Below are 22,955 nucleotides of genomic sequence, written 5' to 3'. Positions count from 1 at the left end.
AAGGAGAATGTAGCAGGAATCTAATGTTTGGCCAGTAGGGGGGCACTCTCCAGACAATTCTGAATCTTTGACCCTGAAGTCTTCATTTTCTGATCCATTACTACATTTACCAGCATAAGAGAAAAAAAGACAGGGTCAACTCACATCAATCTGTTCACGAGGGGTTGAAGCAATAAGCAGACCGCCCGCCTTACCTCCTATTGTTAGCTTTGTACCATAGATGGTGGATAAATGAAGGTCTTACTCAGGCCGCTTACAAATGAAAAGAAAGTTTGTTCTGGTCTGCTTAGTTTATTGCCTGTATGAGAACATGAGAAATAAGCTTTTTGTGCGTATGGACCATTTCTGGGATCTTTCAATTCACTCATGAAACACTTTACATGTTGCATAGATATTTTTGTTCAGTATATTTACCGCACACTGCAAATGTAACAGTCTACACAAACATGTCAAATTTGTCCGAGGTATATACAAATAAGTTGTGAAAACAGGAGTGACTTTTACAAACGTTTTATTTGATGACAATATACAAGAACATCTTGAGCACGAGGACCATCCCTGATTCTCCGGGCTCACTGTAGGAAAACAGAGGAAGGGAAGTTAGTTCATCTGCAAAACAGAAGTTCACTATTTATCTAGCCACCACTATACTCAAGGGGGGGGGGGGTCAACTCATTTTTGGGCTGAGGGAGGGTAATAGTATTGAAATTGGGCGTGGGAACAGATGCATTTGCTAGGGACGTGGGCTCAACCTACACATTTCTTATAGTAAATGCATCCAAATTTCAACTGCAAAATTACAGATAAAGCAGCAATGAAACTTTTTGGGCAACCATCCAAAATCACAGAAATTTGTTATAGGTCCGTCATTGAAAGCAAGTCTAAGAAGCAGTAGATCTGTTCTATGTGCATTATTTCAATGCTTCCCATTCTTAAGTTTGGTTTTTGTGTCTCACTTTTGGTTTTGTACACCAGCTTCAAACGGCTGAAAATACAATATTTTATGTTTATGGAAAATATATTTCACAGCGGTTTAGATGGTACGATGATTCAACAATACTTGCTTGTTGTCACAAACTGAAAGTAGGCAAACTTAGAATTTTAGCAACCAGGTAATGGCAGAGCAATTTCTGCATAGTGCATCTTACATTTTTCAGCTCAGTGAAGATACCAATTTATTTGGCAGTCTAGTATAATAAAACATCAAAATATATTTAAAAGATTACATTAAATGAAATACATTCCTAAATGAAACTATGAAGGTTAACGTTTCAGAAAAGTTGTATAAGTGGACATGTGGTTCAGTTGTCTCACACAGACAGTAGTTGGTTAGAACTTATTATCCAATGAATCACTCTAGACTTGCTTTATTACACGACCGGAGGCCACCGCTTGTACTGCATGTTAGCATAACCCTACTCAGCGGTTGACAAATACAAAGATGTAATAGTTTAACAGCAGAATAAGAATAGTAACCTTTAGAAGCAAAGTAGTAGTGTAATTTAGTGTTTCTTTAAGTTGATATGACGTTAGTGGATATAAGATTATTTGTCAGAGTATAAGTACCACCAGCCATGGTAACTTTAGGAGTTTAGGGAAATAGGGTGGGTTGAAGAGGGAAGGTTGGTATTGGTAGATAAAAGGTTGTGGAAAGACTACAGGTGAGACATGCAGAGACCGGTCTCAACTAGTGCTACCAGGATATAGGAGTAAATGTTCATTTCAACACATGAATAACAGCACGCCATGCCCGCTTTGCTTTATACCTGGAACAGACCTCATTTCTGTAAAAGAAATCCACAGGAGGCAAAAGAAAGGCAAAAGGATGAAAATAATGTTAAGCTATTTTACTTAAATACTTTACTTATAGAGTAGACCCCTGAAAGGGATAAGATTTGCACTGAAGATGAATTACAAAATTCAGTCAACTCCACCCAGGAAAAGAATACAATCCAAACTGAATGCTGAGCACTAGATGAGGGCATTTCGATAAAAACACACAAATGCAGCTTCTAGAAAGTCTATCAATCCATTCTTGGGGGGTGTATATTTGTGTTCTAACCCAGCACTAAGACTTGACTAGTTGAATTATGTGTTAGTGCTGGATTAAAACAAACATATGTTCTCCATTGGGGTCGTCCAGGAATGAATTGAGAAACGGCTCTAGTTTCTAGTCTTTCAGTGATCCAGTTGGCGATCTACTCTTGAGTCTTAAGACCACACAATATGGTTTAACTTGGGATCTAAACCACTATTAGTGTTCAGTTCACACTCACCAAAATTAGGGTCATGAGTTAATACCTAGCTGCTCATTCTAACTGGTAGGGGACTAAACTGAAACCCAATGTGGACATGAAAGAAATCCACATGTAAAAAGGCAGTAGCCTTTTTGGTTATATAAAAGGGAGTATTGGGATGAAGTCAGCTAGGAAGACTACAGTAGCATTATCTACACACAGCAGTTAGTCTACTGATGAAAACATTTACCTTCTACAGTCCCAAAGAACAGTTGTCGAGAGAAAAAGATGACTCATTAAAACAGTAAGAACACATAAGTAAAGACAAAACTAAGACTTAGGAAGTGGAAAAGATATGCATGTAATGAATAATTAATAAGAATGAAGTGGCACTTGGGGTGTTTCAATAGTCTTAAACTGCCTCTTCCACCCGCACAGATTTGAAGTTCTCTTGGGTGAAAACATACATCTTGTACATACATCTTGTAGCCATTCACCATTACACATTCACCCACTGCGTTTTCAAATCACCCACTGCGTTTTCAAATCAAAGCAGAGGAAAGACAACAAAAGCAGCTTGTGTAAAATTGTGACTATTGAGACGCACCCATACTAGAACAAGAGGAATGCACCATAGGGGGAACAGCCAAGTTACCTTTTTGCCAGCAGCACCCACACTGGCTTTCTTGGTGCCTCGTACTTTCTTCATTCTGTTCTTGCGTTCCTTGCGCTGTTTTCTGGAGGACTTCTTCTTCTCATAGAGACCGTGCTGTGAGAACAAAAACATATTTACCAAAACAGCACTGCTTGCAATGTGCATCACTAGCAGACAATAGATGATACTGATGGGACAAACTATACACAGACATGGTGTCATACAAATTAAAAGAACAAAGCCCCCCAAAAATAAAAAATAAACTCAACACTTGTTTCCATTTTTCCAGCATCCACTCACCCTGGCCAGTCTGTGCTTGGGCTCGTTCTTCTTAGCGTAGTCGAGAGAGTCGTAGACCATGGCGAAACCCGTCGTCTTGCCGCCACCAAACTGTGTCCTGAAGCCGAAGACGAACACCACATCGGGGGTGGTCTTGTACATTTTGGCCAGTTTCTCCCTGATCTCAGTCTTAGGGACTGTGGCTTTGCCCGGATGGAGGACATCAACAACCTAGAACAGGAGACAATGGAGAAACAGTTATACACCATGCGCACTTATAAAAATGAAAGGAAACTGCAGACAATTGCTTCACTAAATAATGTGTGCTGAACACTCAGTATAAAGCAATTGAGGTCATGTTTTGGTGTTATGTGGTAGGAAAGAAACATGTGGTAAAGAAACATGTGGGCTTACCATTTGCTTCCTCTGAAGCAGCCGGTTTGTCATAAACTTCCGGGTTCTGACTGTCACTGTGTCGTTCTGAAAGTAGATGGAAAACAGAGGTCAGCATTTACAATGCTGGAATGACAATACCGTTATAGGTAGCTTTTCAGACCCCCTTCTTGCAGGTGAACACATTGTTGGTTTTACAGTAATTTAACGTGTTTATATTATAGCCACTAATGTCAACAAAATCTGGAAATTACGACTGGAACAGGATCCTGATACGCTGGGGGCCCTACACACATAATATATACAAGTAGTAAACAGCAACAAGTATTGAAAAAGACGATGTGTCAGGTAGCTAGTTATTTAGCAGGGCAAAATAAAAGTTGCTTGTTGCATACACTAACACATCAGATCACACCAGGCACCTAGAGGTAGTTAGCCAACTTCATTACCTTGTATTTCGTGACTTACACAGGTAAGATTTAGTAGCTAGCTACGTGAAAAGTATGCCAAGTATTTACAAATCAAATCATGCTGACAGGTTGCTAACGTCACTGATGTTAGTTCGCAACCTAGCTAGCTAACGTTAGCCGGCCAACGTTTGCTAGACCTGTTTAGATGGAAGGTAGTTAGCGCTCTACTTCAAAGACATGAGTACTTCTGGTTGGATTGATTACAAGGTACATGCCAAATATCATGCATTTGTGGTAAGTTCGCGTTAGTCATCTTGTGGCATTTAACGTTAGCTAGATAGTATCCAGAATAACAATGCTGCTTTACAACTGACATGCTGTGTCAGGGTGACTACCGTTACCCTCAGTAGTCGAGGACACCTTGCTAACCATATTGCCCGTGCTGGCCAAATAACGGCATTATATCATACTGTAAAAAAACACAATTTAGCCGTCAACTAGTAGTCGTGGAAAAGTAGAAGTAATGTGTTCTAAAATTACTGAATGGCTTGTACAACCGAATGAAGAGGCGGTCCAAAAGCCAGAGTTCGGTTAGGCCACCAGAGTTCTTAAAGGACTAAAAAGAACCTTTACAACTTAAATGTTGTAATATTCCTAACAGGGATGGCTTGTCAATGTATTCGGACTTCACGACTTTAACAACGACGAAAGGATGCTTAAGATATATGAAGGATTTAATTCTACATTTTATGCCACAAGACTCACCATCTTGGCATCAGCCTCTCAGGGATGAGGAAAAGGAGGAAGGGCCCGAAGCTGGCCAACCAAATGCCTGAATGGAAGCTGTGCGACCAAAATTCTTGCCTGACTAAAAATACATGCAGATTATTTGAGCGCCCACAGAGGAAAATATAACGTGTCGTTTAATCCTTTGTATGTACTATTTTCTTAAGTGTATATGACAATAGATCAAACGTCACAAAATAAAATAAATGCCCATGTAATTTTGGCAAAACACATGAATGTGTTATCCAAAAATACTCCATGATTAATCTGTATTTTATCCTCTGTATTTACTGACGTGAATGTATATGTATTTCTATTGAGTATGAGTATCCTATACGTGTGAGTATGAGTATCCTATATACAATTGTATGCAATACATTCAGAAAGAACATGTTTATTGATTACACAGTTATTAATTGGTGGCCATATTATTCATCTAGCAGTTACACAATCATGCTCTGATGCCCTTTTTCCAAAAGTAGTCCACCACATTATTATTTATTAACGCAACAATGTATGTTAATGTATACTTTTGTTTATTATTGAACGACATGGAAGTATTTTTATTCACGGCATTCATGAAAATCGTCGGTAATGGAGAAGTAGAGAAATCATAGAGAGAAAACCCTACCTATACCGCTAGATGTCAGTCAAGTAGCGTCAATGACAGCCTGGGCCGTGATTTTGGGTCATGGATTAAAATAGACACATTTCCAGTGTCCACTACTTGTTTGTAGAGTAGGGATCATCAACTCGATTCAGCCGCAGGCCGATTTTTTCTTCAGGGGATGGTCGGTGGGCTAGACATAATTACAAATAATTTGTAGACTGCAAATTGACCGCAAGAAGCCCGAAGATATTTGATATTTGATTAAATCATAATTATTTCAAACCTTGATTAGATTTGTATACGATCACGTCTCTGTATTATGCGTGGGAATACTTGGGAACAGATTTCCAAAATTAAAATCACTTGGAGCTGATTTCCTGGTGTTTTTACAGTCTGTTATGTCCAACAATTAACATTTTGCTGGACCATCGGAACTAAATACTTTGGACCACGTTCTTACCAACCGAGCCAAACAGAACCACGGATTTCACATATTGAAATGCATGAGAAACTGGACTTAAAATGGACAGTAACATGGTTATTTCATTTATTTTTATGGATTAAAACCTTAAAGAATCACATTCCAGAGAGTGGAATTTCAGAGACATGTAGAGAACTCTTGCCAAGAGTGGGCAAAAGGGCAGCCACAAAAATATTTTTTCATATGTATATACTATACCATGTACTGCACCTTGCCTATGCCGTTCTGTACCATCACTCATTCATATATTTGTATGTACATATTCTTCATCCCTTTACACTTGTGTGTATAAGGTAGTTGTTGGGAAATTGTTAGGTTAGATTACTCGTTGGTTATTACTGCATGGTCGGAACTAGAAGCACAAGCATTTCGCTACACTCGCATTAACATCTGCTAACCATGTGTATGTGACAAATAAAAATAAGATTTGATTTGAAGATTTGAAATATTTTTTCATAATTTACATTTATCAGATGTTAAATTAATTACTTAACTTCATTTTTTAGACCACGTTATATCATAATTATATATAAAAATATCTGTCGGCGGTATTTTCCCTATTAAGTGGTTCCTTCCAAGGTGCACCACTGAGCAAAGATGTGCTAGGCAGGACGCTAGATACTCCTGCTCTAGTGTATGCAGACAGTATTGTCAGTGTCGGAGAGAAAGTGTCAAGTGATTTGATTTTAGCTTCCGGTGATAGGCAGGACTCACAGGGGGCATGTTTGTAAATTAATTTGATCAAGTTATGTAGCCGATTGATTCCTTCTTGATGATTAAATAAAGCAAACATGTTTTGTTGTTTCTCTGTAATTCTAGCCACCTAGCAATTTTATTAAATTGGCTTTAGCTAGCCAGCTAGATAGGTTCCCAATCTCCCAACCTCATAACTAGCTACCAAGCTATTTCAGGCTATCAATCAAGTTAGAGTAGCTTGTCTATCTTAGCTGGCATGCCTGCTGGCAAGGTTTTTATACTTTAAAAAAAACACTAAAATAGCTTTAACTCTTGGGTTCTGATACTATACCAGTGTGGCAGATGTACAAAACCCCTAAGGCATAAAAGTTCTTGAAGAATCAATGTCCATCATTAATTAAAAAGACAATTGGACAGGTAAAGATGTATGCTTAGATAACCTATGCAGAAAATATACTTATTTTAAATGTTATGTTTTACATAGAATTAAGAATAATGATTATGGCTCTAGATTGCAAGAAAATATTGTTTCATGTTCTTAGAAAATGAATGAAAGTGAATTTCTCCGAATACCACCCACCTTCCATTCTCACGTACTTCGTGCACCTTCTAAAATAATGAGTTTCATGACATTTTTTATTTAATTTTATTAAGGTCCCCATTAGCAAACACCAATGGCGACAGCTAGTCTTACTGGGGCCCGACACATAACGAAAAATACATGACAAAATACTTTACAATTTACATATACTGAACAAAAATATAAACGCAACATGCAACAATTTCAAATATTTTACTGAGATACAGTTCATAGAAGGAAATCAGTCAATTAAAAAAATAATAATTAGGCCCTAAACTATGGCTTTCACATGACTGGGCAGAGGCGCAGCCATGGGTGGACCTGGGAGGTCACTTGGGAAGCAGTATGTTTTCTTGAATTTCTTCTGTACCTGGGGACTGAGAAGAACCAATTTGGAATTTCCAACACATTGTCTCTTATAAAAACAAGAAGCCATGCAGTGAGGCCTATCTACATCTGCCAACCTGTTCAACAGCCACACCATTCATTACCAGATTCAGCCGAGGCCTAGAACTTAGGGAATGATTTTACCAAATACAATGCTCTTAGTTTTAAGAGATCTTCAGGACCAGTTTATTACTGGTAACCCATTCTAAAGCAGACTGCAACTCTTTGTTTAGGATTCCAGTGATTTCACTAGCTGCCCCTGCATGACACATTCCTACGCTTTCATCTGTTGTCAAAGAAAATTGAAAAATACTTCACAGCACAGTTTTATTTAATGCCACAACAATGTATGCACAAACGTCACAAATAATACATAACTCTGGAGGATACCAATACCCTACCTATAGTCAGTTTTCAAAGGCAGCGCTATAAAACCATTATTTTTCCTAAGTGGAGGAAAAATAACGTAGATAAATACAATATGGATGATTGATGCCACATATTCTCTCTCCAGAGTCCAGAATCTCATGTCTAAGGTCACACAGGAGTAGAGTGGTCATATCCATTATTTTTCAGATACAAATCTAATCCAGAAAAGAAACCTACACACTGATTTTAGGTGTCCTTTAAAAGTAACTGGTCCTTTTATTTAGGATCATCAATCACTTGATTCAATTGTAACCTTACTGTTGATAATAGATGCCATTTTATAGACGCTTCCATCTAAAGTGACTTACAGTCATGCATACATACATTCTACGTATGGGTGGCCCCGGGAATCGAACCTACAACCCTGGCGGTGCAAGCTCTACCAACTGAGCCAAGCAGGACCACATTAGGGAACAGAAGTCCCAAATCTAATCTAGGCATATCTACATCTGACTTCCACTCATGTCTGTGGCTCACAGGTCACAAACGAGATCTTCTCCTCTGCATAGGATAAAGCTGTATTTAGCTCTGAGGCCCCATTCTCAATCCCACCAATCTGTGTCCTGGTGGCCTGTACGATGGACATGTCTTCCAAGATGGCCACCTCTTGTCTGTCCCTCGGTCGGGTAAAACGGACATGCAGTTTGGATCTACTGGTGACATCTAGAGCTCCAACCCTCTGGTTTGGCCGTCGGCAGCACTGGGAGAAGGTGGACACACATTTCTTCTGGAAGTTCTCATTCATGAAGGCGTAGACGATAGGGTTGTTGAAGGAGTTGGAGAAACCGATGGCCTGGGCGATGGCCATGATCATGTTCACCGTGATGTCGTTGAACTGCTCGTCCAGGTAATCTGAGGATGGGAATGATAATGTGGAATTTAATTGGGTGGGATTGTTAGATAATGTGGTACTTAATCCTTAATAATCGATTGACGCACCCGGGTGTCAATCTAATTGACATAATACAAAAATACCCATCAATATCCATCTGTTTAAAGGGATACTTCAGAATTCTGGCACTGTTCTTTATCTACTTCCCCAGAGACAGATAAACTCATGAATACCATGTCAGCCTTCCGCATCTGCGGCGGAATGTGGCAGAGCTACAGCGCTGTTTGTCAGACCAGGAGACATCCCGAAAATTGGTCTTCTCACAAAAACATCTATAGCGTCTGAACAGTTTGACCACACTATGGAAAGATGAGACTTTCATGAACACGGTGGTGTTCTCCATTTTGCTCTATGACTCCCACAAGTGTCCCGGGACTCGTCTGAAGGTAACGAGGTACCGGTAAAAAAAAAATGGAAGTATAGAAGCAGTTTTGTGCCAACAGAAAAGGGGGTTAAATATGTGTACCAAAAAATATATTTCCTGAGCTTTTCTTATATCTCCTAGATATAGGACAGACACTTCAAAACCATGTTCCTTATTATTTATATTTTGTCTGTTTTGCCATTTATGAATGCGTTATTCAGTGCATTTCTATGGGCTAAAGTAGTAAAGGCCAAATTCAATAATTCATCAAACATATACAGTACCAGTCAAAAGTTTGGACACACCTACTCATTCAAGGGTTTTTCTTTATTTTTACTATTTTCTACAATGTAGAATAATAGTGAACAAAAGCTGAAGAACATACGCACATCCAGGTGCTTTCTGCAGATGCTGGAGTTGTAGGCAAACTCATGGAAAACAGAAAGGAAAACACTGCAGACTGCTTCTCATGCTACCAGATGATATTTATTAACAATGTTTCGACCCTTAGGGCATAGTGAAGTCATCAAAACTATTAAATAACACATATGGAATCATGTAGTAACCAAAAAATTGTGTTAAACAAATCAAAATAGATTTTATATTTGAGATTCTTCAAAGTAGCCACCCTTTGCCTTGATGACAGCTTTGTACACCCTTGGCATTTCAATTAACAGGTGTGCCTTGTTAAAAGTTAATTAGTGGAATTTCTTTCCTTCTTAATGCAATTGAGCCAATCCGTTGTGTTGTGACAAGGTAGGGGTGGAATACAGAAGAAAGCTCTATTTGGTAAAAGACCAAGTCCATATTATGGCAAGAACAGCTCAAATAAGCAAAGAGAAACAAAAGTCCATCATTACATAAAGACATGACAGGCAACCCTGAAAATTTTAAGAACTTTGAAAGTTTCTTCAAGAGCAGTCGCAAAAACCATGAAGCGCTATGATGAAACTGGCTCTCATGAGGACCGCCACAGAAAAGGAAGACCCAGTTACCTCTGCTACAGAGAATAGGTTAATTAACTCCACCTCAGATTGCAGCCCAAATAAATGCTTCACAGAGTTAAAATAACAGACACATCTCAACATCAACTGTTCAGAGAAGACTGTGTGTGAATCCGGTCTTCATGGTCGAATTGCTGCAAAGAAACCACTGCTAAACGACACCAATAATAAGAGGAGACTTGCTTGGGCCAAGAAACACGAGCAATGGACATTAGACCGGTGGAAATCTGTCCTTTGGTCTGATTAGTCCAAATTTGAGATTTTTGGTTCCAATCGCCGTGTCTTTGTGAAACGCAGAGTAAGTGAACAGATGAACTCTGGATGTGTGGTTCCCACTGTGAAACACGGAGGAGGAGGTGTGGTGGTGCTTTTCTGGTGACACTGTCTGTGATGTATTTAGAATTCAAGGCACACTTAACTAGCATGGCTACCACAGCATTCTGCAGCGATACGCCATCCCATCTGGTTTGCGCTTAGTGGGACTATCATTTGTTTTTCAACAGGACAATGACCCCAAACACACCTCCAGGCTGTGTAAGGGCTATTTAAACAAGAAGGAGAGTGATGGAGTGCTGCATCAGATGACCTGGCCTCCACAATCACCTGACCTCAACCCAATTGAGATGGTTTGGGATGAGCTGGACCGCAGAGTGAAGGAAAAGCAGCCAACAAGTGCTCCGCATATGTGGGAACTCCTTCAAGACTGTTGGAAAAACATTCCTCATGAAGCTGGTTGAGAGAATGCCAAGAGTATGCAAAGCTGTCATCAAGGCAAAGGGTGGCTACTTTGAAGAATCTTTGATTTGTTTTGTTTTGTTTAACACTTGTTTAGGTTACTACATGAATTCATGTGTTATTTCATAGTTTTGATGTCTTCTATTATTCTACAATGTAGAAAATAGTAAAAATAAAGAAAAACCCTTGAATCAGTCAGTGTTTCCAAACTTTTGACTGGTACTGTATATATTTTTTTGTTATTCCTACAGGGGACCTAAAATTTTAAATCAAATAGCTAAATGATCCATGGAATGACCATCTTAAAACCATTCCATGATCCATGGGTATGAACATCTTAAAACCATTCCATGTTAGCTTAATAGAACCCGCCCCCCCACCAACATTTGTCTTAATAACTTATTTCCAGTCTCCCCATAGTTTTTTTCTTCATAACAGCAATAAACTAACAATAGGATGCAAAGCAGCCTCTCCATTCTCCATGGGACCTTCATCTCCGGGTCTCACTTCCAATCAACTTTCAGATCAACTGAAGGATGTAAAGAAGAGAAGTGTCTTATGGCTATTGGCTCCTCAGACAGACTTACTATAGTCAGAGAGCATGTGGACGGTGTGGAATGGGGCCCAACACACAGTGAATAGCACCACAATGGTAATCATCATCTTGATGGCTCTCCTCTTCCTTCTAATCACCAACAAAGAATAAGAATCACATTAATCTGTCGGGTTAACATGAGGAAACTTTTTGGATCATATGATAATATTCTTATAATCAGTATTCAGTGAAATTATCATAATTATGTCACGGACAGGATCTTCCACGGGAGTAACCAACATCTTGAGCACCAGACCAACAGGATATTCTTTCTTGACACTGATTTTGAAGTCGCAGGCAGAGGGGCTACCTTATTAAAAGACCATGAGCAACCATGTACCGACTCATGTCCGCTGCAATCACTCTGTACCTACAGAATGTAACTACCATGTATGTGTATAGGTTGTTGGACACACAAGTTTTTTATGGAGTCATTTTGTGAGGTATCATACATACAGTATCTCTATACAGACCTGGAGATCTTTCCCACCTCTCCCTGGTTCATGGTGTTAAGTACAGAGGAGTCGCCCACCCTCTTGCGGATCCACAGTTCGATCCCTATCCGTGTGTAGAGGATCAACATGGCCGCCAGGGGCAGGAGGAACAGAACTACCAGGATGAAGGTGGCATACAGCTGTCTGTGTGAGGCTGAGCGCCAACGCTCCTGGCAGCACACGTGGTGTAGGTCGTATAGGAAGTCATACTTCACCTGGAGAGAGAGACACGCGTGAATACACAAACACACACACACACACACACACACACACACACACACACACACACACAAAGTAATCCCAGATCTAAAACAACTGGACAGGGAAATAGCTTAAAAACAATTGGCAGGAGTACTACGCAGAGTGTAGTATCTTACCCACCTCTAACTGTTGCACCAACAACATGGGAGATCCAACAATCATGGATGCAAGCCAAACAACTCCTAGTCAAAGAGAACAAAGAGACAACAATCTCACAGAGCAAAATGAAGACATGGTTCTACCAGTGCCGTAACTACATATGAGGACACAGAAGTCCGGACCTCAGTAAAAATATATATATACAGTACACACTACCGTTCAAAAGTTTGGGGTCACTTAGAAATGTCCTTGTTTTTGAAAGAAAAGCTAATTTTTTGTCCATTAAAATAACAACATTTATCAGAAATACAGTGTAGACATTGTTAATGTTGTAAATGACTATTGTAGCTGGAAACAGCTGATTTTTAATGGAATATCTACATAGGCGTACAGAGGCCCATTATCAGCAACCATCACTCCTGTGTTCCAATGGCACGTTGTGTTAGCTAATCCAGGTGTATCCTTTTAAAAGGCTAATTGATCACTAGAAAACCCTTTTGCAATTATTAGCACAGCTGAAAACTGTTGTTCTGATTAAAGAAGCAATATAACTGGTCTTCTTTAGACTAGTTGAGTATCTGGAGCATCAGCATTTGTGGGTTCGATTACAGGTTCAAAATGGCCAGAAACAAAGAACTTTCTTCTGAAACTCGTCAGTCTATTCTTGTTCTGAGAAATGAAGGCTATTCCATACGAGAAATTGCCAAGAAACTGAAGATCTCGAAACTGAAGATCTCTGTGTACTAATCCCTTCACAGAACAGAGCAAACTGGCTCTAACCAGAATAGAAAAAGGAATGGGAGGCCCCAGTGCACAACTGAGCAAGAGGACAAGTACATTAGAGAGTCTAGTTTGAGAAACAGACGCCTCACAAGTCCTCAACTGGCAGCTTCATTAAATAGTACCCGCAAAACACCAGTCTCAATGTCAACAGTGAAGAGGCGACTGCGGGACGTTGGCCTTCTAGGCAGAGTTCCTCTGTCCAGTGTCTGTGTTCTTTTGTCCATCTTAATTTTTTTTTTAAATTATTGGCCAATCTGAGATATGACTTTTTCTTTGCAATTCTGCCTAGAAGGCCAGCATCCAGGAGTCGCCTCTTCACTGTTGACGTTGAAACTGGTGTTTTGCAGGTTCTATTTAATGAATGTAATAATACTATTTAATTGAAATGCATTCCAGGTGACTACCTCATGAAGCTGGTTGAGAGAATGCCAAGAGTGTGCAAAGCTGTCATCAAGGCAAAGGGTGGCTACTTTGAAGAATCTCAAATATAAAATATATTTTGATTTGTTTCACACATTTTTTGGTTCCTACATGATTCCATATGTGTAATTTCATAGTTTTGATGTCTTCCCTTTTATTCTACAATGTAGAAACTAGTAAAAATAAAGAAAAACCCTTGAATGAGTAGGTGTGTCCAACCTTTGACTGGTACTGTATATATGTTGTACAAAAAAAATATATATATATATTTTTTTTTGATCAATCCCAAGTTAACTATTTTTTGTGACCAATCGCCGCTGCTCCCTGTATCCATATAATCTTACTCATTAATATCTGAAAGGACAATCTGGTCCTAGATCAGTATTCCTATTCCAATATGCTTTGTAAATAAGGCTCTGAGGAAGGCCAAACCTGATTTGACTTAAATCCTTGTATCTCAGAAGAATAAAACAACTAATCTACTTCGAATCCCGAGGAGGGTCAAAGGTGACTTTGTTCCTCTCTCCCCTAAAGAGAATAGCAAAAATTACTGTCTACTTACTGTCTACTCTAAGACAATTTGTTAATACAGGTCCATATCTTTACTTTACCCAGCATCCTGTAGGCTCTCTGTGGTGTGTACTGTCTCTTCATGCTGAGTGGATGGACGATGCCTTGGTACCTCTCCAGAGCAATGCACGCCATGGTGAGTATACCTGTCACCACTGCTGTCGTCTGGACAAAGGGAATGGTCTTGCACACCAGAACACCTATAAAGGGAGAGGGACAAAGCCTGTGTCTGAAATGGCACCCTAATTCCTATGTAGTGCACTACCTTTGACCAGGCCCAATGCAAGGGATCCACAGGAGTCCTTGTCTGTGTCCGAAAGGGTGCTAGTGGACAACCTGGTGCCAGTGAAACCCTGGTGCTAGTGGACAACCTGGTGCTAGTGGACAACCTGGTGCCAGTAAAAACCCTGGTGCTAGTGGACAACCTGGTGCTAGTGGACATCCTGGTGCCAGTGAAAACCCTGGTGCTAGTGGACAACCTGGTGCTAGTGAAAACCCTGGTGCTAGTGGACAACCTGGTGCCAGTGAAACCCTGGTGCTAGTGGACAACCTGGTGCTAGTGAAAACCCTGGTGCTAGTGGACAACCTGGTGCTAGTGGACATCCTGGTGCCAGTGAAAACCCTGGTGCTAGTGGACAACCTGGTGCTAGTGGACAACCTGGTGCCAGTGAAAACCCTGGTCCTAGTGGACAACCTGGTGCTAGTGGACATCCTGGTGCCAGTGAAAACCCTGGTGCTAGTGGACAACCAACCTGGTGCTAGTGAAAACCCTGGTGCTAGTGGACAACCTGGTGCTAGTGAACAACCTGGTGCCAGTGAAAACCCTGGTGCTAGTGAACAACCTGGTGCCAGTGAAAACCCTGGTGCTAGTGGACAACCTGGTGCTAGTGGACAAACTGGTGCCGGTCTATTATCAAACCACCCTGCTCAGTGCTAATTCTGTTGAGTGCTAATTATATTAGCACTCAATAAAGAAAGAATAAATCATGTAATGGACAATTTTCTACTTGATTTGGTGCACAATTCAATTCTTATATGCATGACCAGAGATGTGACAGCAACTATTGTTCTTCTTTACCGCCAGTCTTATATAAATCTGTATCCTGTGTAACGGTTTAGTCAAACGCGTTTGTGCTTATGAAGGTGAAATACCTGAATGCTTTTCCTAGGAATGTGTCTTGTTGCTAATCAATGGAAGGCTTACGAAAATGTTATGTGTTGTGTTTTAACATACTTACACTCTATGTATCTGTTTGCTTAACAATGGAAGGATTATGTATGATATAATGAGGACATAATAATAATTGAATGATTTTCCCAAAAATGTGTCCTTTTGATTGATAACAGAAGGTTGATATTGATGCTTGAATGCTTTTACTAGAATCTGTTTATTTGATTGACAGAGGATCGACTTAGAGGTATACTATCAGTGATGTGTCTGTTCGCAGGATAATGATACTTGAATGATTTTCCTAGAAATGTGTTCTTTTTGCCAGACAATTAGGGCAAATCATAGAAATTTTACCAGAATTTGTTTGTTGGCAGGACAATGGAAGAGGTATTGGGGAAAAAAAAATAAGTTTAAGGTCCAAAGTTTAAAGTCCAAAATTATTGGCACTCTTGATAAAGCTGAGCAAAAAAGACTGTATAAAATAAATAATATAAATACTGAGCTATATTGAAAGCTCAAAAAAATGGGAAATTATATTATCTTATACTAATACAATTGCTCAGATAAAGAGATGTTGTTTGACAAGTAATGGTGTGCGTGGCCAAAGATCTTTATTTCAAATAAAAATCTAATCAAATATTAATTGACTTTCTGGTCAGATGACATGAAAATAGAGCTCTTCAACCATGCACACCAGTCAGTCGGGGTCTCAGCTTACTGTTAGTTAGGATAGTAGAATACACAACGTGCAATTTCGAAATTTGAGCAGTTTTCCTCTTGTTATTTCAGTCACTGACAGTCACTCAGTTAGACCATGTCATCTAACATTTTATAGATTGCTGGTTAAGTTAGTCTAGCCAGCTATCTAAACCTTGTAGTAATAATGGCTGAATTACTGACCAGGCACGCAAGGTACGTGCCCTGGGGCCCTGACCTCTAGGGGGCCCCAACTGAATTTTTTTGTCTCTCTCACTCAGATATCATATGAACATGGCAAAATGTTTAGAATGGCAGGAAATTTGCTTTAGAGAGGGTTTCACTCTGTGATGTGTTGTGTTGGATTTGATCAAAACCGGATGTTTTTAATTTAGGTCAAAAGTTCATTTCTTTACGATGCTGTCTTGCATTATTAATTTTAAGGCTTTGCAAACAGGATGGTAATTTGGAAAGTGATTTTTTTTTTTTAACACAGACTTACTTCTTTTCACTTTGTCATACAGGCCAGTAATGTGGAGTGAATGCAATGAGCTCAGCCAATGAATTCTCTTGACTGTTTTAAAATCATCTTCAGCCTCAGAGAAATATCCATGAGCAGTTTCCATTTTATTCTGCAGCTCAGTAAGGAAGGATGGCCAGATCTTTACAGTATCTGGGTGATATGGGGTCTGGGGCGGCAGGTAGCCTAGTGGTTAGAGCGTTGGGCCAGTAACCAAAAGATCAATAGATAAATCCCCCGAGCTGACAAGGTAAAAATCTGTCATTCTTGTCACGTTCCTGACCTGTTTTCTGTTCGTTTGTTGTATGTGTTAGTTGGTCAGGACGTGAGTTTGGGTGGGCAGTCTATGTTTTCTGTTTCTATGTTTGTTTAAGGGTTGCCTGGTATGGCTCTCAATTAGAGGCAGGTGTTTGGCGTTTCCTCTAATTGAGAGTCATATTAAGGTAGGTTGTTTCACATTGTTTGTGGTGGGTGGTTGTCTCCTGTGTCTGTGTATGTCGTTGCGCCACATGGGACTGTTTCGGTTTTTGTTTGTTCGTTCGTTTTATGTAGGCAGTTTTCGTGTTCATGCGTTCTTCGTGTTTCATGTGAGTTCGTCGTTCAGGTCTGTCTACATCGTTTATTTGTTTTGTAATTTCAAGTGTTCGTTCGTGTTTTCTGTTTTGTTTAATTAAAAATCATGTCTTATTCAAACGCTGCGTCTTGGTTCAATCCATGCTCCTCCTCTTCAGAGGAAGAGGAGAACCGTTACAATTCTGCCCTGGAACAAGGCAGGTAACCCACTGTTCCTAGGACATAATTGTAAATAAGAATGTGTTCTTAATTGACTTGCCTAATTAAATAAAAGGTCAAATAAAAACATGACACACCACCCACAGATTACCATACTCAAAAAGATATTCAGTGGCTAGGATTTTTTTTTTTTTTACCTCCCCTGATCTATGCCTGTCTAAAAATGTATTCCATAATTTTAAAGCTCATTGGTTGCTCTGAGGTTGAATCCTTGCTTGACATTCACTATCCAACTGAGTGCCTTGCAGAGACAGGGGAAATTATTCTTAAATCATGAGAATCTCTACTTTTGCAAACATGGACCTTATTCAACAAATTGCGCGATTCTTTACGAAAATAGGGGAGGTGTGTGTGTGTCCCAAACGGTATCATGCTGCCTATATAGTGCACTACTTTTGACCAGGGCCCTATGGTCTCTGGTTTAAAAAAGTAGTGTACTACCTAGGGAATAGGGTGCTATTTGGAACATATCTGTGGTGTTGTAATCTAATAATGAAACATCCAATTCTGGTTGCATTCATAATTTCTAATCAGTGGTCCTCATTAAATTGTCACCATGTTGAAACTAGACATGATTTAAAGTTCATGTTTTATGTCATGAAATTAAGTAGACCAATCAATATCAAGACATGAAACCCCATGGAGCCACAGCTTTGAAACCCCATGGAGCCACAGCTTTGAAACCCCATGGAGCCACAGCTTTGAAACCCCATGGAGCCACAGATTTGAAACCCCATAGTGCCACAGCTTTGAAACCCCATGGAGCCACAGCTTTGAAACCCCATGGAGCCACAGCTTTGAAACCCCATGGAGCCACAGATTTGAAACCCCATAGTGCCACAGCTTTGAAACCCCATGGAGCCACAGCTTTGAAACCCCATGGAGCCACAGATTTGAAACCCCATGGAGCCACAGATTTGAAACCCCATGGAGCCACAGATTTGAAACCCCATGGAGCCACAGCTTTGAAACCCCATGGAGCCACAGATTTGAAACCCCATGGAGCCACAGATTTGAAACCCCATAGAGCCACAGCTTTGAAACCCCATGGAGCCACAGATTTGAATCCCCATGGAGCCACAGATTTGAAACCCCATGGAGCCACAGCTTTGAAACCCCATGGAGCCACAGCTTTGAAACCCCATGGAGCCACAGCTTTGAAACCCCATGGAGCCACAGCTTTGAACCCCCATGGAGCCACAGATTTGAAACCCCATAGTGCCACAGCTTTGAAACCCCATGGAGCCACAGCTTTGAAACCCCATGGAGCCACAGCTTTGAAACCCCATAGAGCCACAGCTTTGAAACCCCATGGAGCCACAGATTTGAAACCCCATGGAGCCACAGCTTTGAAACCCCATAGTTTCAACTGCTCTGCCTGTGGTTATGGAACCCCTACCTGTCCCAGACCTGCTGCTTTCAACTCTTAATGATCGGCTATGAAAAGCCAACTGACTTTTATTCCTGATTATTATTTGACCATGCTTGTCATTTATGAACATTTTGAAAATCTTGGCTCTCTCTAATTCTCTCCTTCTCTCTTTCTTTCTCTCTCTCGGAGGACCTGAGCCCTAGGACCATACGTCAGGACTACCGGGCATGATGACTCCTTGCTGTCCCCAGTCCGCCTGGCCTTGCTGCTATTCCAGTTTCAACTGTTCTGCCTGCGGTTATGGAACCGCCACCTGTCCCAGACCTGCTGTTTTCAACTCTTAATGACCGGCTATGAAAAGCCAACTGAAAATTATTCATGATTATTATTTGACCATGCTTGTCACTTATGAACATTTTGAACATCTTGGCATAGTTCTGTTATAATCTCCACCCGGCACAGCCAGAAGAGGACTGGCCACCCCTCATAGCCCGGTTCCTCTCTAGGTTTCTTCCTAGGTTTTGGCCTTTCTAGGGAGTTTTTCCTAGCCACCGTGCTTCTACACCTGCATTGCTTGCTGTTTGGGGTTTTAGGCTGGGTTTCTGTACAACACTTCGAGATATTAGCTGATGTACGAAGGGCTATATAAAATAAACTTGATAGAGCCACAGATTTGAAACCCCATAGAGCCACAGATTTGAAACCCCATAGAGCCACAGATTTGAAACCCCATGGAGCCACAGCTTTGAAACCCCATGGAGCCACAGATTTGAAACCCCATAGAGCCACAGATTTGAAACCCCATGGAGCCACAGATTTGAAACCCCATAGAGCCACAGATTTGAAACCCCATAGAGCCACAGATTTGAAACCCCATAGAGCCACAGATTTGAAACCCCATGGAGCCACAGCTTTGAAACCCCATGGAGCCACAGATTTGAAACCCCATAGAGCCACAGATTTGAAACCCCATAGAGCCACAGATTTGAAACCCCATAGAGCCACAGATTTGAAACCCCATGGAGCCACAGCTTTGAAACCCCATGGAGCCACAGATTTGAAACCCCATGGAGCCACAGATTTGAAACCCCATAGAGCCACAGCTTTGAAACCCCATAGAGCCACAGATTTGAATCCCCATGGAGCCACAGATTTGAAACCCCATAGAGCCACAGATTTGAAACCCCATAGAGCCACAGATTTGAAACCCCATAGAGCCACAGATTTGAAACCCCATAGAGCCACAGATTTGAAACCCCATAGTGCCACAGCTTTGAAACCCCATGGAGCCACAGCTTTGAAACCCCATGGAGCCACAGATTTGAAACCCCATGGAGCCACAGATTTGAAACCCCATAGAGCCACAGATTTGAAACCCCATAGAGCCACAGATTTGAAACCCCATAGAGCCACAGATTTGAAACCCCATAGAGCCACAGATTTGAAACCCCATAGTGCCACAGCTTTGAAACCCCATAGAGCCACAGCTTTGAAACCCCATGGAGCCACAGCTTTGAAACCCCATGGAGCCACAGCTTTGAAACCCCATAGAGCCACAGCTTTGAAACCCCATGGAGCCACAGCTTTGAAACCCCATGGAGCCACAGCTTTGAAACCCCATGGAGCCACAGCTTTGAATCCCCATGGAGCCACAGCTTTGAATCCCCATGGAGCCACAGCTTTGAATCCCCATGGAGCCATTGCTTTTTAGTGTGAATGTTTAGTAGCCTCCACTTTACCTCTGCTTTCTCACACTATTTGTTATGTAGTCAGAACTTATAACAGCAAACTGTAAAGCCTTAGTTATTATTGGGTTGTCTGTAGTGAACGAAATAGGTTAAATTACCCTGAGAAAAAAGTAAATGAAGTTATATTAAATCTTCGATTTTGAATTTATTTTATAAGGTGATGCACCAAATTGTAGATGACTCAATAGCTGTGGTTTTGAAAGTCGTGGCTCTCCCATTATCATAATAGGCCTAACCATCCAGAATTCATGTTAGGCGACTTTTTACCAAATAGGCTCAATTTATAAGTGAATCACTTCATAAAACACAGATAGATAATACTCTCTCACCTCCCAGCCACTCGGATGAGATGTTCTGCAGTAAAGTGAACGGGATGCAGAAGAACGAAATCAGGAGGTCGCTCACTGCTAGAGAACAAATGAAGATGTTCGTGGCAGTTTGGATTCCCCGCTTTCTCACCACGATGTAAACAACCAAACTATTTCCAAGTAGTGCCAGCAAGAAAATAACCACGTACACAATCACGAACGCTGTCTTGGCTCCAGGTGGAAGCTCAGGCGTATAAACCAGCGGTTGGATTTTGTAGATTTCAATAAAGTCCTGACGCGTTAAATTATACCGGTAAAGTAGCTCTTGCAGGGCCTCTGGAGTTATTTTCGTATCCCCCATAGTAAGTGACGGATTACTATTATTTCATTTGCTGTCTGGCTAATTTATTTCACCTTTATTTAGGCAGAGCGTGGCCTTATTAAAGACTTATTGAAGCGATAAGTCGTGATAAAACCCCGGCTGTGTCCTGTGCACCACCCGAGACGTGTGCGATAATGCGTGAGTAGCCTATTCCTCTCTCCGTGTGGAGGCTCCAGTTGTGCCATGCTAGCTCTCCCAGGCTACTACACAACCGCTGCATCGCGCGCTGGCATGCGTCATCACTCAATAATCATTAGACTATATATAGGACGTTGATAAGAGAACATTTAACCCCCCATGTATCCCATAGCTGCATTGAAATATTGATGAAGATGATGGTTATGGGATAGAAAGGAGAGCCTGTTTCTAGATTTGCTCCTTCTCTGACCAAGTTCAGATAAATCAAATTATTGTAATTAGAGTCAATTTCAGGTCAAATTGTCCTCAACCCACTAAGTGGTTTTAAGATCATATATATATATATATATATATATACAGTGGGGGGAACAAGTATTTGATACACTGCCAATTATGCAGGTTTTTCTACTTACAAAGCATGTAGAGGTCTGTCATTTTTATCATAGGTACACTTCAACTGTGAGAGACGGAATCTAAAACAAAAATCCAGAAAATCACATTGTATGATTTTTAAGTAATTAATTTGCATTTTATTGCATGACATAAGTATTTGGTCACCTACCAACCAGTAAGAATTCCGGCTCTCACAGACCTGTTAGTTTTTCTTTAACCTGTTTGGGCTGCAGGGGCAGTATTGAGTAGCCGGATAAAAGGTGCCCATTTCAAACGGCCTCGTACTCAATTCGTGCTCGTACAATATGCATATTATTATTACTATTGGATAGAAAACCCTCTCTAGTTTCTAAAACCGTTTGAATTATATCTGTGAGTAAAACAGAACTCATTTTGCAGCAAACTTCCTGACAGGAAGTGGAAAATCTGAAATCGATGCTCTGTTCTAGGGCCTGCCTATAAAAGTCCTTGATATTTATTCGAATATATGCACTTCATACGTCTTCCACTAGATGTCGACAGGCAGTGAGAGAAGAAATGGAGTGTATAACTTGATCTGGGGTCGAATAAAAGCTCTCGGCATGACATGTCACCAGTTTCCTGTTTTCTGGAGAGCGCGTGAAGGGACCCGGTTTTGCCTTCTGATAAGCTTTCGTTATAGACGACTAATATCTCCGGCTTTGATTTTATTTGATACATGTGACAATATCATCGTAAAGTATGTTTTTTCAATATAGTTTTATTAGATTATTGAAGTTTATTCGGGACGTTAGGCGAGTTGCGTTGTGTGCCTTTGTTCAGGAAGGAGAGCTTTGCGCTACTTTGCTAGCTTTCCGTGCTAATTGACTGGAGAAGAGGACATTCTAAATCCAAACAACGATTGTTCCTGACAAAGGACCCCTTGTACAATATTCTGATGAAAGCTCATCAAAAGTAGGACCCATTTTATGATGCTATTTCATATATCTGTCGAACATGTGAAATAGTCGTTTGCGCCCAGATTTTGGGTACTCTCTCGCTATACCTAAGCTGGATGTCGTAATGAAGTTATTTTTAGAATTCTAACACGGCGATTGCATTAAGAACTAGTGTATCTATAATTTCCTATACAACATGTATTTTTTAGTAACGTTTATGTATAGTTATTTGGTCAGAATAGTTGAGTGCCATAAAAATATCCGCACATTCTGGGAAAAAGATGCTACGTTAGCACAATGTATAACCACTGATTTCAGCTCTAAATATGCATATTTTTGAACAAAACATAAATGTATG

At 40.6% G+C, this 22,955-nt stretch overlaps 2 protein-coding genes across 3 annotated transcripts; both read right to left on the bottom strand.

Moving 5' to 3' along the window:
- Positions 1–494: 494 nt before the first annotated feature.
- Positions 495–4,820, bottom strand: LOC129836518 (40S ribosomal protein S24). Of its 2 annotated transcripts, XM_055902810.1 has the most exons (5): positions 4,740–4,812; positions 3,586–3,651; positions 3,193–3,402; positions 2,893–3,006; positions 495–575 (listed from the first exon to the last, which is right to left on the bottom strand). In XM_055902810.1, the coding sequence occupies exons 1-5, from the start codon at positions 4,740–4,742 to the stop codon at positions 573–575; spliced, it is 396 nt and encodes a 131-aa protein (XP_055758785.1). In that variant the 5' UTR covers positions 4,743–4,812; the 3' UTR covers positions 495–572. The 2 variants fall into 2 exon arrangements, with proteins under 2 accessions (XP_055758785.1, XP_055758784.1); XM_055902809.1 differs by having other exon boundaries at positions 495–3,006; positions 4,740–4,820.
- A 2,432-nt stretch (positions 4,821–7,252) lies between these two features.
- Positions 7,253–21,325, bottom strand: qrfpra (pyroglutamylated RFamide peptide receptor a). Its single transcript, XM_055902808.1, has 6 exons — positions 20,789–21,325; positions 14,202–14,360; positions 12,409–12,470; positions 12,007–12,242; positions 11,526–11,623; positions 7,253–8,795 (listed from the first exon to the last, which is right to left on the bottom strand). The coding sequence occupies exons 1-6, from the start codon at positions 21,126–21,128 to the stop codon at positions 8,404–8,406; spliced, it is 1,287 nt and encodes a 428-aa protein (XP_055758783.1). The 5' UTR covers positions 21,129–21,325; the 3' UTR covers positions 7,253–8,403.
- Between the last annotated feature and the right edge of the window lie 1,630 nt (positions 21,326–22,955).

This window comes from Salvelinus fontinalis, chromosome 37 (genome assembly GCF_029448725.1).
Source record: "Salvelinus fontinalis isolate EN_2023a chromosome 37, ASM2944872v1, whole genome shotgun sequence".
Classification (NCBI taxonomy): Eukaryota; Metazoa; Chordata; class Actinopteri; order Salmoniformes; family Salmonidae; genus Salvelinus; species Salvelinus fontinalis.
Note: the sequence above shows the minus strand (reverse complement) of the source record. Positions and strands in the feature narration are given on the sequence as shown.

Excerpts from the sequence above, each read along its gene's own strand:
- LOC129836518 (XM_055902809.1), bottom strand. Across the intron at positions 3,403-3,585 it reads TGCTTCAGAGGAAGCAAATG|GTTGTTGATGTCCTCCATCC; the intron begins GTAAGCCCACAT and ends CTCCTGTTCTAG. Across the intron at positions 3,007-3,192 it reads CCAAGCACAGACTGGCCAGG|CACGGTCTCTATGAGAAGAA; the intron begins GTGAGTGGATGC and ends TTGTTCTCACAG.
- qrfpra (XM_055902808.1), bottom strand. The coding sequence starts at position 21,128 with ATGGGGGATACGAAAATAACTCCAGAGGCCCTGCAAGAGCTACTTTAC. Across the intron at positions 12,243-12,408 it reads TGTTGGTGCAACAGTTAGAG|GTGAAGTATGACTTCCTATA; the intron begins GTGGGTAAGATA and ends CTCTCTCTCCAG. Across the intron at positions 11,624-12,006 it reads GAGGTGGGAAAGATCTCCAG|AAGGAAGAGGAGAGCCATCA; the intron begins GTCTGTATAGAG and ends GTTGGTGATTAG.